Source organism: Lissotriton vulgaris, chromosome 5, assembly GCF_964263255.1.
Source record: "Lissotriton vulgaris chromosome 5, aLisVul1.2, whole genome shotgun sequence".
NCBI classification, from domain to species: domain Eukaryota; kingdom Metazoa; phylum Chordata; class Amphibia; order Caudata; family Salamandridae; genus Lissotriton; species Lissotriton vulgaris.
The window spans coordinates 1,462,414,959-1,462,430,055 of NC_141693.1; the positions used below are offsets into that span (position 1 = coordinate 1,462,414,959).

Sequence of the window (15,097 nt, forward strand, 5' to 3'; positions counted from 1 at the left end):
ATTATATAACGACACATGACCTGTTACCTCCCCATCAATCTGGCTTTCGAGCAGGTTTTTCAACAGAAACCACTCTCCTAGGTGTAACAGAAAATATTCGTCTAATGATAGACAAGGGTGAAACAGTGGCACTGGTGCTTTTAGACCTCAGTGCCGCATTTGACACTGTTTCACATGCGGTACTAATAAAAACTCTTCGTTCAATGGGCATCTGTGGCCTTGCTTTAAATTGGATCACATCCTTACTTGAAAATAGAACTTTTCAAATCTTCTCAAATTCTGCGTACTCTGATACCTATACCTTTAAACATGGAGTCCCTCAAGGCTCAATTTTAAGCCCACTACTTTTTAATTTATATATGAGCCCTCTTGCTAAAATAGCTAAGGATACTGGGCTGATAATGTTCTCCTATGCTGATGACTCTCAGCTTCTCTTTTCCCTTCCACCAACAGGCAATAATGATCCTTCTATCTTGAGAACAAGGCTTACAAAAATTGCTGGATGGATGAAAAATAATTTCTTAAAACTGAACGGTGAAAAAACCGAACTTATAATCCTAGGAAAAAATAAAGAACTCTGGGGACCCCAACACTGGCCCCCGGAAATGGGCTCTCTTCCTATTCCAACTAACCAGGCCCGAAACCTTGGCTTTGTGGTTGATGACACACTCAGTATGCACCAGCAGGCCATCAAAACATCAGCCACCTGCTTCGTCATCTTGAAGTGGCTAAAGAAAATCTGCTGGATGCTACCAGATCATACTAAAAGAACTGTCATTAACGCCCTAATAACATCCAGATTGGACTACGCCAATGTACTATACTTAGGGTCCAACAAAGCCACAGTCCGCAAACTACAAACTGTGCAGAATGCTGCTGCTAGACTGTTAGGTAAAATTCCTATCCATGCACCCACTACCAAACTCATTGCACTGGTTAAAAATTGAGAACAAAATCAAATTCAAATCACTATGCTTTATGCATAAAATCTCAGCAAACAAAGCTCCTAAATATCTGCGAAGTCTGGTACAACGCTACTGTCCATCCAGGACGCTGAGATCTGCAACAGCGAACAAATTTGCTGTGCCCAAAATAAGACTATCACGCATGGGAGGCAGATCCTTTGCTTACCTTGGTCCCTCCCTATGGAACTCCATGCCACAAGCTTTGCGCTCAGAGGTTAACTATATCAGATTCAGAAAAGCCATAAAAACCTGGCTGTTCAACATCTAAGTCAGCTGTCCAACTCCCTTCACTGAATCACAAGCGCCGGGAAACCCTTTGTTGGGTAGCTGTTTGCGCTATACAAACTAAACAAATAAAAATAAATAAAATAAATAAACAATGGGCACCAACTTTAATTGTAATATTTTGGTTCAGTTTACCTTTCATAAATAAATGGTTGATAAAACAAAGGACCACATCAAGGGGCAGTGGATATATATATATGGAAATCTTTATCTGCAGCTTTTAATGCATATTAAGGATTCTCCACATTGGCCACATAAACTGACAAATTTGCAGATGTCACAAATTAGTTTCTAGCTCCATTTATAAAAGACCGAGAGAACCTGCATTTTTTTGGTTGAACTTTTAAATAACCTGGTCACAAAATGTGGCCCTCCTTGTTGCATAATCCTAGTAACCATGACAACTTTAAATTTCTGCATGGCAGCTTGGGGGCTGTTATGATTAAGTAGTCTGTAGGGTAAACAAATATTTTCCCGATTTCAGAATTGCCTCTGAAATATGGGTTTATAACCCTGCATTTTGGGCAATAAAGCGCCCAAACCTGTAATATTACTTACACACGCCAAAGTATAACTTGGGGTGCAGTCGATAGAGTGACAGATGTGGATCTCAAAAGTCAATGACTATACCTAGAACCAACAGTACAATAAAACAAGCATTTGCAGAGCAATAGGTAGGCATTGGCGAGAGTTTAAGCTAATGGCATAGTAAATGACATGACTTTTATTTATCTGTTTTGATAATTAACACATAAATAAAAGGCATTGTAATTTACAATGCCAATAGCTAAAACTCTTGTAAGTGGAAGACCTATTTAATTTTAAATAAGCAACTGCCATTGTCCCGTGCTGCTTGGAAAGTGAAAGCGCGCATGGTGCTCCGACTCTTGCAGGAAAGCATGTCGTTCCTGCAGAAGGAGAAACTCATAATAAAACAGACTAAATAAGAACTAGTGTGTAACAACAGAAGTAAAAGGGCCAATCCTCATGGGAGGTTACAAAGGAAGACAAGGCGGTATTAAGGCGGGTCTTTACATTTACACACATGCCTATTAATTAATCAGAAGCCAGCATTTATAAGGGATATTGGCACAATGCAATGACAAATATGGGAGGAGAGGGGGTGGGGCTTCAAGTCTATACTCTAATACAGCATGCGTCGCAGAGCAGCACATGTGCTGCCCAGGCTCGACCTAGAAAAGTGGCAAAATACAAATGCATGCTGTTACTAGCCTGTGGACTATACAGAGCCAGCTATAAAACGTGGTCTGCTCTAAAGAACAAAGTTTAAACTGCTCATCCCTACCTGGAGTGCAGTCTTCTTTCCCTTTCAATTATATGTGCATGTTCATGTACATGCTCTAACATTACTCTTACCAGCCTTGTGCTGCAAGACCTCTTCCTGTTCTCCCAGAGCAGCACATCCCAATAGACACCTAGATACCTGCTCGTGCCCACACTCCATTACCCAGCTCTGAGTAAGCTTACCATTCCATGATGATCAGAAGGCACTTGCGGCCCTGGTAGAGGTTTTCGTAGACGTCGTGGATTTTCACGATGTGCCCACACTGTGATGCCCTCCAGTGCAGCTCAACCTCCCTGCGCGCTTTAGGGCAGTCCTGCAGCATCTGAAGAGAGAAATAACAGAGTCAGTCTCAAGAAACTGCCACAATGGCCGTAGCCAGCATCAACAGGTCCGCAAACTCCAGAGGCAATTTATTTTCAATGCAATTCAATTTATCAAGATCAAGAAAAAGATGTATAGAATTGACCACACACAAAGGACATTTTCCTTCTGTACCATTAGTGTTTTCCTAAATGTACCCATCACTGCTTTTCCAAGCACCCATAAACATGAGGTGACGCAAATGATCAGCAAGAGTTAAACTCAGCCTATTGTAAACACATTTTATTGCACTAGAAACTTTTCGTTCACAAAACCGTATAAAGATTTGTTTTTTCCATCTCACAGAGCATATACGTTGTTAAATAGCCAGCAAAGCACTTTCTCCCAATCCCACCTAGTGGCTACCTAACATCTTGCAGAATACATTACACAAAAACACTGCACACACATCCAACATACCAAAGATCTGCCATAGAGTTGTTTGTCAACGCGCAAACATCATATTCGACTGTGTTTTTTAAACACTGCACACAAACATAAGAGAAAATACAGCCAAAAAGGAAGACAGGACATACAGAAGTCATCAGCATGCTCACAAGAGCACTCACTACCAAAACACTTTTGCAAGGAAATCGTGGCAAATGCCTTAAAATGCATAAATAATATGCCCATTGTTGGAAGGTGGCTTATTCATAGGTTAAGTATGTATTTACCACTAGCAAAAAGGCCACCAACACAACATAAGGTCCAGGTCCAGACAAGGTCTCAAATTATTAATTTGCTCAACCCTTGGTAGCTGGCAATCAGCAGGCACGCTTAACTTAGAAGACAGGTGTGTAAAGCATTTAAAAAAATCACCAATACAAATAAGCAAGAGACATCACACAATTAAAGTCTAACACCAATTTATAAAAATAAGAAATCTGTTTATCTTTAAAATGATAACAAAACAACAAAAATCCAATGTACGGAACTGGTGATATGAGTTCTTAAAGAATATACACTTCCTAGTGCTTAAAAAACAATATTGCCAAATTGGGACAACTGGTCAGGCTTTATCGAGATAAAGTCAAAGTTTGAGGCGGACTATGATGGAGCCCTGGTCGGATGCACAAAGCGTGATGCCTCGGTCAAAATGTTACCTTAGCACTTAGAAACTTTTCTGGAGGATTTTCTCTCAACTTTCATCGACCCTCTCCAGCAGGCCGGATTCGCAGCAGCGTCGTAAGCTTAGTTCCGCGGAAGCCACAGGACAACTCCTGGAAGTCTTGAGCTCCAAAGCTCAGCTGGACGAACCTAAAATCAAGGCCGTGTTGTGGTTCGACGTATTCGGGGTGACACTTGAGGTCGGGTCTGTCACCTTATTCTTAAAATTCTCCAAACTTCAGGAGATGCTTTCTGAAGTTATTTTTGGGGGTTCAAAGTGTCCACAAACAAAAGTCAAGGTTCCAGAATCTGAGTTGCTCCTTGGAAGTTGGGACTTCAGTTACCACAATGCACCTTGTCAAATCCTTTAAATTCCAGCTGAAGGTGGTTAGCTGGGTTCTTCTTGCTAGAGATTATGCAGGTGAAGCTCTGTTAACCAGTTGTTTTCGGAAGTCCATTCCTTCTCTTTTTGAAGCAAGGGAGAGTCCTTAGGGCTGTAGTTACTTACTGTGCTGCAGGCACAATCTTTCAGAGAGCAGTACTCTTGTTGCAGGCCAGGGTTCTAGCAGGGCAGTCCTTCTTGTAGTTGCAGGCAGTAGATATGAGGTGCTATGCAGGTCTCACATATTTATTCAATGTGCTGGGGCGACAAGTAGGAGGGCACCCCTGTCCACTGTGGTGCCACCCAAAATCATGACAGCTTCTTCCAAAGTGTGGCACATTCTTAGCCCACAAGGCACAGTACTTTAACATTTAAGATGGAGAATGGCTCTTCGTGGGAGTAAGATCTGGCTAAGTCAACTTACTGTAGTGGCTCATTTTCCTGAACATTCCCTGTCCAGACCTCCTGCACATTCCCTTCCTGGGGCTCCAATCTGGCAGGGGGTGGGGGGGGGGGGGGACAGGAAGAGGTAGTAGGCATGGCTGACATTCCATACTGTACTGCTCTCTGTGATGCCCAGTTTGTTTGTTTACGCAACCCCCTTCCTGGCCTATTCTCTGCAAGTGCACAGCTCCCCTCATCAGATAGCCTATGTCTCTATGCAGGCTATTTGTCACCTTACCAAAGCAGTTTGACTAAGCATGTTCAGGGCTTGCCAATCAGGAGAGGCTGCGTGGATTTTGGCTCACAGAAAAGAAAGTTCTATAACACCTTTCACAAGTAAAGGTAGAACAATGATCCTGCCTGCAACCACTCTCGGCAGCGACTTTTTCCAATCTCATAAAACTTGAAAGCATCACTAGCAAAGGGCTACTCTCAATGCAAGCAGGACTAGACAATTAAGCAAGCAAACTTTTTTTGTCTGAAAAGGGGATTAACGGCGGACCACGTTTAAGACTCATCTTGACAGACTTGAACGGGCTCATAGTTAACATACGGCAATGTGGATGTTGTCCTAAAATGTCACCTCTAGTCCCTCTGCTAGAGTTCAGAAGCTTAAAGCCACTTCCAGCTGACCTAGAAGTATTCGAGCTATAGGTGGAAGCATGAGGCCCCAGGTCCTGCAACGTGCTCCAATGGCGCTTAGTCAAAACACATCTACACCAGGTACCAGGCAGCAATGAAGAAGAGTACTAGAGAAAGACCTTATTAAAGAGGTTTGAGCTACTCGCGATAAAACGCTCTACGCAGCTTGTGAGTAGGAAAGGTATCCAGCAACAGTTTATTTCTTCAAGGACACCAGCATGGTTAACTCTGCCATCACCCGTGTTACAAGTTATGTTAGCTGGTTAGTGGCCTACCGACATGGACATCAGAATAGCCAGGTCATAAAGCAAGACTAACATGGGGGATTTGCGAGGCAGCTGACCACAGGGAGGTCTGCCCCCTCCAACTGTGCCACACTCTCAATCTGTCCAAGAACTACCATTTTGACTTGGGCCACATGCATAGCCCAAGGTATATAAAGGGTTAAGTTGGGATCCCTGCCACCATTTTAGGTTCAGGTGACCTGGTGACTGGTGACAGTAAGAGTTTAGGCGTTTTTCCGCACCTGCCCGTCCCTTTAGCTAGAGGTTCCCTGAGGTCATTGTCAATTTTTTTCCTTCAGGCTCAGTTGTTGGAAAAAATGGGCAAGGGTTCATGATGTGTACGTTGTCGTTTGGAACAGGTGCTTAACGGGTACTGGAAAGTTTTCCAGCGCTTCTCAGAAGTTTGGCTGGCATTGCAATTTGGTGAACCACCCGCAAAGGGAGGGTAGGCAGGTAGTTCAAGGTTCATTATAGGAAATTTGGTTGCTTAGAGGTTCATACATGCAGTCACGGGCTGAAGGGGAAATATAAAATTGAAAAAGTAGCTGCAGGGTAGGCATGTGGGGGGGTAGGGGTGGGCAAGGGGACATTGGTTAGTTCAATTTGATGTAGAGCCAGGTTTTCATTTTGTAAGGCGCTTTATCAGTTAAAGTTTGCAAGGTGCACCAGTTTCAAATAAGCACCCTTTTTCACAAAATAAAGTGGTCAGTTATATGTGCAGCACCCCTCTCTCCAAAGTCTGTACTCAGTTCGAGGGGAGATGCCAACAGCACAAATGAAATATTTTTGTTATGTCTGCCAATATATGTCTGGAAAATATGAAGTGCGGAGCAAACAAATCGGGTTGGGAGTTCCAACATAGGTGACCAGAAAATAAGAGCAAGAGGTACACGGAAGAAGGAGTTCCTAGAGAGCGTGTGAGCGAACGCGGGTTGTTAGTGAGTGTACAGTAGGATCCACAGACAGAGATTGTGCAAAAGAGAAGTGCAAACCTTGCCTTGAAATCCTGATGTATGGTGTTGTACTGCCACCAAGCGGCTATCTGACACAATCAACGATTGGAAATTGGAAGAAACACCCAAACCAGTTCAAAGTCACAAATTAACTCGAAAATACAGGCACAAAAAGAAATGGCGATGTGGAAGGAGTGCATACAAACGTAATGACCATATTTGGCGCATGTTACTTTCGCCGTACGAGCCCTGTATGTTACTGCAAGCCCTTTTTACAGAACTAGTGGCACAAATACCCTTTTTGTCATGTGGGTCAAGCAAGAGGCGAGTGGCACTAGCCTTGGAGGCAGTTGCAAGGAAACAGAAGCAAGAAACAACTAGGGCCTATGCTCTGCGTCACAAAATACAGTGATTCTTCTGCGCAGCATCCGGGAAATGTCATATGCTCTTCAAAATCAGTCAAATGGTAACACCTTGCAGAGAATTAAACGGGGAATTTTAAAGAGTAAATACATTTAACTACTGGTGCAAGTATAAAGATAATTTGCACACTTGAAATTTTCAAGTTTTATTTCAGTATTATTCAAGATGGCTTATATCATTTTTTTCTTTTCCGACACAAAAGTGCCCCGCTTCTTTTTAGGTCGAGCTGGCGTAAGCAGCGCGAAGCGCTGCAGTCTCCAGCGAGCTCTATTGTTAACGACGTGCTCTGGAAGTGGAACAGGAGATGGGCACGCGCAGAGCCCTCGGCGATTTCAGTAGGTGTACGCGCTTCTGCAGGCGGGCTTGCATCACTTGTACAGCTTCTGCTGGGCACTGCCGCTCTACTAGAGGAGAATAGCTACTTTGTTGTGGACGCGCTTTACACTTCATGTTAATCACTTTTTTCCGGCAATCGGCAATTGTGCTTTGGCGGCCGTCTTACTGGTGTCAATTGCCTTTACAAACTCGCATTTACATTACATGTTAATATTCCGGCAATCGGCAATTGTGCTTTGGCGGCCTCCTTTTGTCACAAACACACACCCACATTTGTCTCTTAAAATATGCCTCCTTAGTCTTCTCTCTCAGTCCCGTAAATCGCTTCAAACTACACCACATTTTCCATTCTTGAAACTAGGCAAAAGTTCTTTAACCAACTCGCCATTGCGTCCTGTAGCCAGCATGCACTTTTACTTAAACATGCCTTCATTGGCACAACCACTGGTCAAATGAAGAATCCCCCACTTAACCGGTCTGCGGGGGGATTCCTCCTGAATGGCGGCTGGCTGTGATTTCGGAGCACTCCTGCTCCTCTATAGTTCTGGCAGCACGACGCGGGGCTCTCTCCTCAGTCACGGGAGCCCCGCACTGCCATCTGCTGCTCTTCACCCGGGCCCCCTCCTGGGACCCGGGACTTCAGCTCCCACACTTCTTTTCTGGTGCTGGGGCTCGATCTTCACCACGAGAGCCCCGGAAGGGGACAGGCGCTGTCTGCACCGTCCACACACGCCGCCAAAGGGCACGAGCCGCAGAGCACGCGCAAGCTGCATGTACTGCGCATGCGTGGGCAGCTCTCGTTTGGGGGGAAGGGGGGGGGGGGAAGAGGAGGGGAAGTCAGCACTACTGTTTTTGTATACAAAACCCCACTTTCCCTTCTTCCTTCCTGCGCCAGTCAATGCTAGGCAACACGCTGCATTTCAAGTGGCCACAGCCCGCCCTCGAGAAGTTTGTTTGGCCTCATGCTTCTTCCGTGGCGGCCCCCGCACTGCCTGTTGCTCCCTCGCACTCTGCTGAATGGGGATGTTGTGATACTGCGTGCCGGGTGTTTGGCTTGTTTTCTGTGGCTTACTCACTCGTAATGCCCACTCTGGGTGCCTCTCCTCACTTCAGCACAAACCTCCCCCCTCCCACCCCCCCCACCCCTTCCCCAGCCTTGGAGCTTGCATGCATGGCGGGCAGGACCAGACCGATTGAGTTTCCAATGCTTGTTCACAAATATAACTGTTTCCTAAAATATGTGACCATCGCAGCACACTGCACATGATGCTTAAAGAGGGCGCAAACGCATTCGCCATCCCCTAGTATGGGTCTCACCACCTAAACTTTTTCCAGGGTGCCGACTGCTCCCGACTTTCATGTAGCCACATAACATAAGCAGCACTAATCTGAGCTTGCGTGCTCTGTGGTTCAAGCGGAGGGGGGAAAACGCCCTTGTGTTATTTTATTGGGTTCAGAGACAGGGGGAAGGACGTTCAGTATTTCAACATCCATTCATCTTCACTACAGCACATAACTAACCAGTACCAACCATGTGCGCTCGGCCCAGACTGCGCGCACTGCCAACCTTCCGAGACAGCCGGCTGGCTCCAGTAAATGTATGTATGCTCAGTCTCCACAGAGCGCGTGCATCCTCCGAGAGTGAGTACACTCTTCAGGAAGAGTTTGCACCCTCCTCACACCAACTGTGCACTCTCTGCTGCACGAGCATCCTTCCAATAATGAATGAGCCCTCTCAAGTTCGCTTGAGCAGTCAGTATGCTGAAAATGGAAACCCTAAGGTCAGTCAGTGTCACCTACTTTTCAAAAGCTGTAAGAGAACGTCTAGTATAGAAAAAGACTGCTCCAGATTTCATCTGTTTTAGAATGATGAAATCCCAAGTAGGCCCAACCGCAATCTGAACCGGTTTTCTTCCTTCAGACTGTCTACAGATCTTTGCATCAGCCAGCGATTAATACTGTTTGCGTGAATATTTAAAAGGGCGTTAGCCTTGCAAGCAAGCACTTGAAAGAGCAAACATATAGAACCATTCAAACAAGATCAAGGCACGGAACTGAGGGTGAAACGGCACCCCCTGCTGGTGATAGATCATTATCGGCAGGAGTCCTCGGGCACAGAAATAGCTTTCTGCACTATTTTAAACTACACCTTACTCAGATCCAGGCACGGAAGCCCTTTAGTGGTTTTTCTGGCACCACTAGCAGAAGTACACGCTCCACTTGTGAACGGCATCCTGGCTTGTATTTTCTGTCATGGATCCGTAGGAAATAGAAAGCTGCACTTTCAGTTCTCCCTACCCACTGAAAACAGAGTTTACACGCTCTACATGCTTGGCAGCCAGTTTCGGGGATCCCTGCTTGTGGGCTACGCTTTGCTCATGTTCTTTAAAAAATGACGCTCCGACCTGCTTCTGCGTTTGGAAGGGGAACTGTGAAACCCTTTTTGAGGAGAAAACATCATACATTCTATTAGAAAAAAAGCAAATAATCAGTCAGTCTAACTTCCCCCCTCGGTATCTCAGGCATAAGTTAGGCAATCTGTGAGACACATGCAACTTCTGGGCTCACTACTGCATATGAGGTCAATTAATTCTTTTTACTTTTAGGTATTTGAATTAGTACATACCTGCCTCAGGAGGCAGCAGAGAGCCTGTCAGAGAATAATCTTACTGCATGAACATAACAAACCTAAGGTGCGCTAGACAGAACAACATGGGGGAAGATTTACAAGCCCCTTGCGCCACTTTTCCATCACTTTTCCCATGTTAAAAGTGACGCAAACGTAGCTCAAGGGCTTGTAAATAAGCCCCATGGTGTTTATAGATCTGGTAGAAGTGTTTTCAGAAACTCAGATAAATTGTATTTTGCTATTTTGGCACTCCCTTTCGCTTAGGAACAAGGCCATTTTTAAACTTTTAGGTGCAATCAGGGCCTTCCTTGTGCCCACCTGCCGTGGCACTGTGAAGCAGCTGTGTACAATGGAGCACCACCTCTCGGTGTTAGGGAGCCTTTAGAGACTAGGTGCCAGATGTATGAAGCTTTGTGAGAAGGTAACCAGTCTCAAACTGGTTGCCAAACACAACAAGCATTGGCATAGCCAATAGGTCTCGCTTTTGGACCGTATAAGCATTTAGTTATGCAGCATAATATCCTTGGTGCAACAACATCAACTGTTGCATGGCTAAACACTTATAAGATGCCAAAAGAGAGACCTATTGGCTTTGACACTGACTGATTGACACTCGGGGGCACCACAACATCACTAGGGGTCACCATAGCATCACTATGCGCTACCACCACAGCATCACTCATCGCCACCACAGAATCACTCGTCGTCACCACAGCATCACTCGTCGTCACCACAGCATCACTTGTCGTCACCACAGCATCACTTGTCGTCACCACAGCATCACTTGTCGTCACCACAGCATCACTTGTCGTCACCACAGCATCACTTGTCGTCACCACAGCATCAATCTGTGCAACCATTCAACAACAACTGGTTCAAATATGTTCTCTCAAAATGTCAAGCTTTATTACAAATGTCACAAAAAGATGTTAATATTTCACTTCTGTTCTTGGATTTTCGTCACAATAAAATAACTGAACATATTCTTCAAAAACGTTATTTACAAAAGTTGAAGCTATTGCCATTATAAATTAGCTTTTATTTAAGTATTAATTATTTAAAAAAATTAAGAGCCATTGTTATACATCTAAGTCACGTAAATACAACACATATCGCATTACAAATGCTATAGGTGTCACGTTTGCTAATGTTAAAACTATTGGCATTGTAAATGACAAAGCTATTAATTTTGCTATTTTCAAAACCAACACATAAAAAAATTTCATTTACAATACCAATAGCTCAAACTTTCCTAATGCGAGACCTATTGCATTGCAAATGCTTGTTTCTTGGGTGTTGAGCTCTCCATGCCTCCTTTAGCAGCAAAAAAATGAAAAAAAGAGTCAAAGTCCTGGCTTTAATCTTACTGTACTTCATCCTACCACTTCTTCCCAACACGGATACTCGAAGGTACACTTATTTTGCCCTTCATGTTTAAGTAGTAGGCGCTTGCACTTACAATTAAGGACTTTTGCTATATGCTCCATAACAAATAAAGGACTGATGACTAAAGTTGTGCTCTAGTAGCTATACAAAGAGAATATCACTTTACCATAAAAGCTATCAACAGTTTGAGTAACACTGTCCTCCCACCCCCACACGTCCTTGCATCCCCCACAGACCTAATCAAAGGTTTTCTCCTAGAACGGCCAGAGTGAACATTTATCCTTACTCGTCATCTTAAAAAATTCCCAGCAACCTGAAGGCATCCAACATCAAGCCAATCACCCAGGATCAAGGACTTTAAAAGTCCGGCCTGTCAAACTAGAGAACAATATCCAACGGACAATCCTTGGTTAACTCATTGAGAAGACCGCTTTCTTACAGACAAATGAGATCCACACCAGAAAGCACCAAACCAGCACTGATCCCCCACTGGGTAGACCCCAAGGTTCTAACGGAGTCATTGCCCTACTGCTACTTGACCTCTCTTTAGCATCAGTCACTGTTGGCCATTAACTAATGGTCCTAAGAAAGCAATACAGCTATCCGGGTTACGAACCATAACGGTTTAAAGGCTTGCCTCATGTAAAAATAAAAACTATCTTATTTCCCAATTATGATCATGAATTTTCCACCTTTGGACAATCACTCCTTTTCTCCTCGAAGTACAATCTTAATTTTAGATGACCCCTTTCAAAATGATGCAACTGTAATGAAGATTACTGTGGAGGCGTTTATTGGTATTTCCATGCCTACACCAAGATCCATACAGTTGTGTGACAGAGTAAATTACAATCCACAACAAACAGGCCCCTCCGCCCAACGCACCGAATGTAACATGTTAAAACAAAAAGGAAGAGGAAAAGGCGATATAAAATACAGTAAGAACAGAAAAAAAATCCTAAAAGAAAAATGCACAGTCATTTCGAAAATACAAACGGTAGCAAAATCCAATGGTTGCAAGTCATCTTTTCCAGACAGGGATTTTCCAAGAACGTGCCACCCCCAACTGCACTTTTCCTCTAAATGGGAGTTCTGTACTGAAGCTGGGATAGGTGCAAAGTACAAATCATGGCTTCTCTGGCAAGGCTAGACGTACTCCATGCATCTACAGTATCAACCTCCACCACGTTTTAAAAAACTTTCTTGACAACAAAAGGTTCCAGATAACCAGAAAGATCCTTTTTTTACGCTTATTTTTTAGCCCACACACACTCACTCACTTTCCAAACCGTGCTCTTGACTCATTTTGTGTCAAACCACAGCTTGCAATTACATATATGATTCGTACTTCACTCGTCAAGTCAGCCCGGTCAACCACTCTCCTCCATGATGCGTCCAGCAAGCATGCTGGACATAACTTTGTGCCCGGTACATGCCCTTTCAAAGCCACAAAAGGTGTGACATGGTTTATACAAATTGGGCCAGCTACAACATAACCATAACGTTTCTTTCAAAACCACTGTCAAAGACCAACAAGAATTTAGAACTCTTTCTACACAATCTTTGACCACCATCATCCTCACAGCCAGGCTACTGACTTAGGGTGCATACAAACCGGTCTTAAAATGTGCGATCAAAAGTCATTTAAAAATTATTCCATTTATCTGGAAATAAACTAGACGTGGTTGTCTGTAACCAAGGTCTTTGGTGCTCCATCATCCACAAATACATCTTTCAGGAACCGAGGAAATTGCCAGAAGTTAAATTGCTTAAAAGCCTCTCAGAAATCCATTGTGTGGTGTAGTTCACTTGCAATATACAAATATATCTGAAGGCTGCTACAATAGCCACAGTCACCTTCAGCAGTGGTTGGACTGGAATCTCAGCTGGAGACAAGAGCCTGCTTGACACACTTATTTTTGTCACTGAAAGCAAAGCGTGTTGTCAATCCGGGGTCCATTTGAATTCTACACCCTCTTTTGATAAAGCTCTAAGAGAGTGAAATAAAATAGTCAAGATCCTGAGAAACTTGGAATAATACTCCGCTAGTCCTAAAAGGTTACATAACGGATCCCTGATGGGAGGGCAGGTAACCTGACAGTCGACTCCACATGATCTAATTTGGGACTTACACCTTCACCCGAAATAATATACCCCAGATATTTCGCCATACCCACTCTAAACTGACACTTTCATGTTTTACAATCAGTCATGTCCTCTCACGTTTCTGCAGTACTTGCACCATGACAGTCTGTCCCCCCTGCTCATGCCATACACCAGGATTACATCCTGAAAAAAATTACTCCAAATAACCCATAACACTTACATCACCCTCTGAAAACAAGCAGCTGCAAAAGGTACCCCAAATAGTTTTTTAATGAATCAAAATACCCCTAGAGGCGTAATGAAAGAGGTTAATGATCTGGATTATTCCTGATAAGCCAAATACAAATTCATCACATTGAACAACTGTACATTACCCAAAATGGTTATGGCGTCAGCAATATTTGGCAACAGTTGCAGATTCATCAAGAAGTTTTTTATTAAGGTCTCAGAGGTAAAACATATTTTAGTATAATTGAATCCATCGTTTGGGTCCAAAACCAATGGCTCAAAACATTCAGATGCTTCAATTTATTCTACAAGACCCAATGTATTTTTCCAACCTCTCCAGCTCAAATTTTGATGGTTGGGTCATCAAATTCGGAGACTCAACTTGTGTACAAGGATTTGCCCCTTTCGTCAGTATAATCTTATGGTTAAAATTAGTAAAGAGCATAAGCAATCCTCAAAAATTTTGGATAATCTCTGAACTATCTATCTTCTCCCATCCACATTACCATCACATGCGGAGGGGAGTTTGGGTTTAATCTTATACAACCGTCACATTGAGGATTCCAATCTAAAAGACTTTCTCCCATCTCAACCAAATAGGATTTACCAATAGTCTAATGTATCTTGAAGATAACCTTCATGGGAAAGCATTCCTAGCAAATTAATTTCAACTCCTCCATATCCACTAGGATTGATGTTGGGTTCAAACAGGCCCACTAAAAATGCCTTGCCAATTTTTATCATCAATACGTGTGTAAAGAGAGGCAGAATCTGCTAAGACTGTCACGGTTTTTCCACCAAGCCTACACTTGGGCGTGGTAATGGTCCTAGCATCACACTGGTCAGTCACTCTCTACATACTGGAAACTTGCAAAAACATTTCTCATTTCAGCTTGCAATTCATCCAGATGATGCTCAGTGAATTAATTCCTGGAGCTACAAACTCTCGCGTTATGTCTGTGCTTACTACACTTGCTGTAAGAATGCTTATTTGCATAGCATGCACAGCTTTTCATTGTATGCAAGAGTCTGACACACAAAACATCTACTTCACCCTTACCTCTCATCTCTCAGATTATTATAATTACCACAATTAGCTTTCTTTTTTTCCGTTATGTTCTTTCACTCTCCGGTCACTCACTCCCTGTGTACTAATTTCCTTAAGCCAGGACCAACTCTAGGGTGGTGTGACCGATGCCACTGCACCTGGTGCTAACTTCGGGTGGGGGCATCTGTTTGCAAGCATATTATGGCTTTAAAT

The 15,097-nt window shown here is 43.6% G+C and overlaps 1 protein-coding gene across 1 annotated transcript in view; it reads right to left on the bottom strand.

Annotated features, from left to right (window-relative positions):
• Positions 1-15,097, bottom strand: part of MAPKAPK2 (MAPK activated protein kinase 2) — a 220,277-nt gene that overhangs the window by 62,501 nt on the left and 142,679 nt on the right. The window contains exon 2 of the mRNA XM_086923409.1: positions 2,739-2,878. Within this exon, the coding sequence (XP_086779535.1) occupies positions 2,739-2,878 (140 nt within the window). The remainder of the gene's footprint in view (positions 1-2,738; positions 2,879-15,097) is intronic.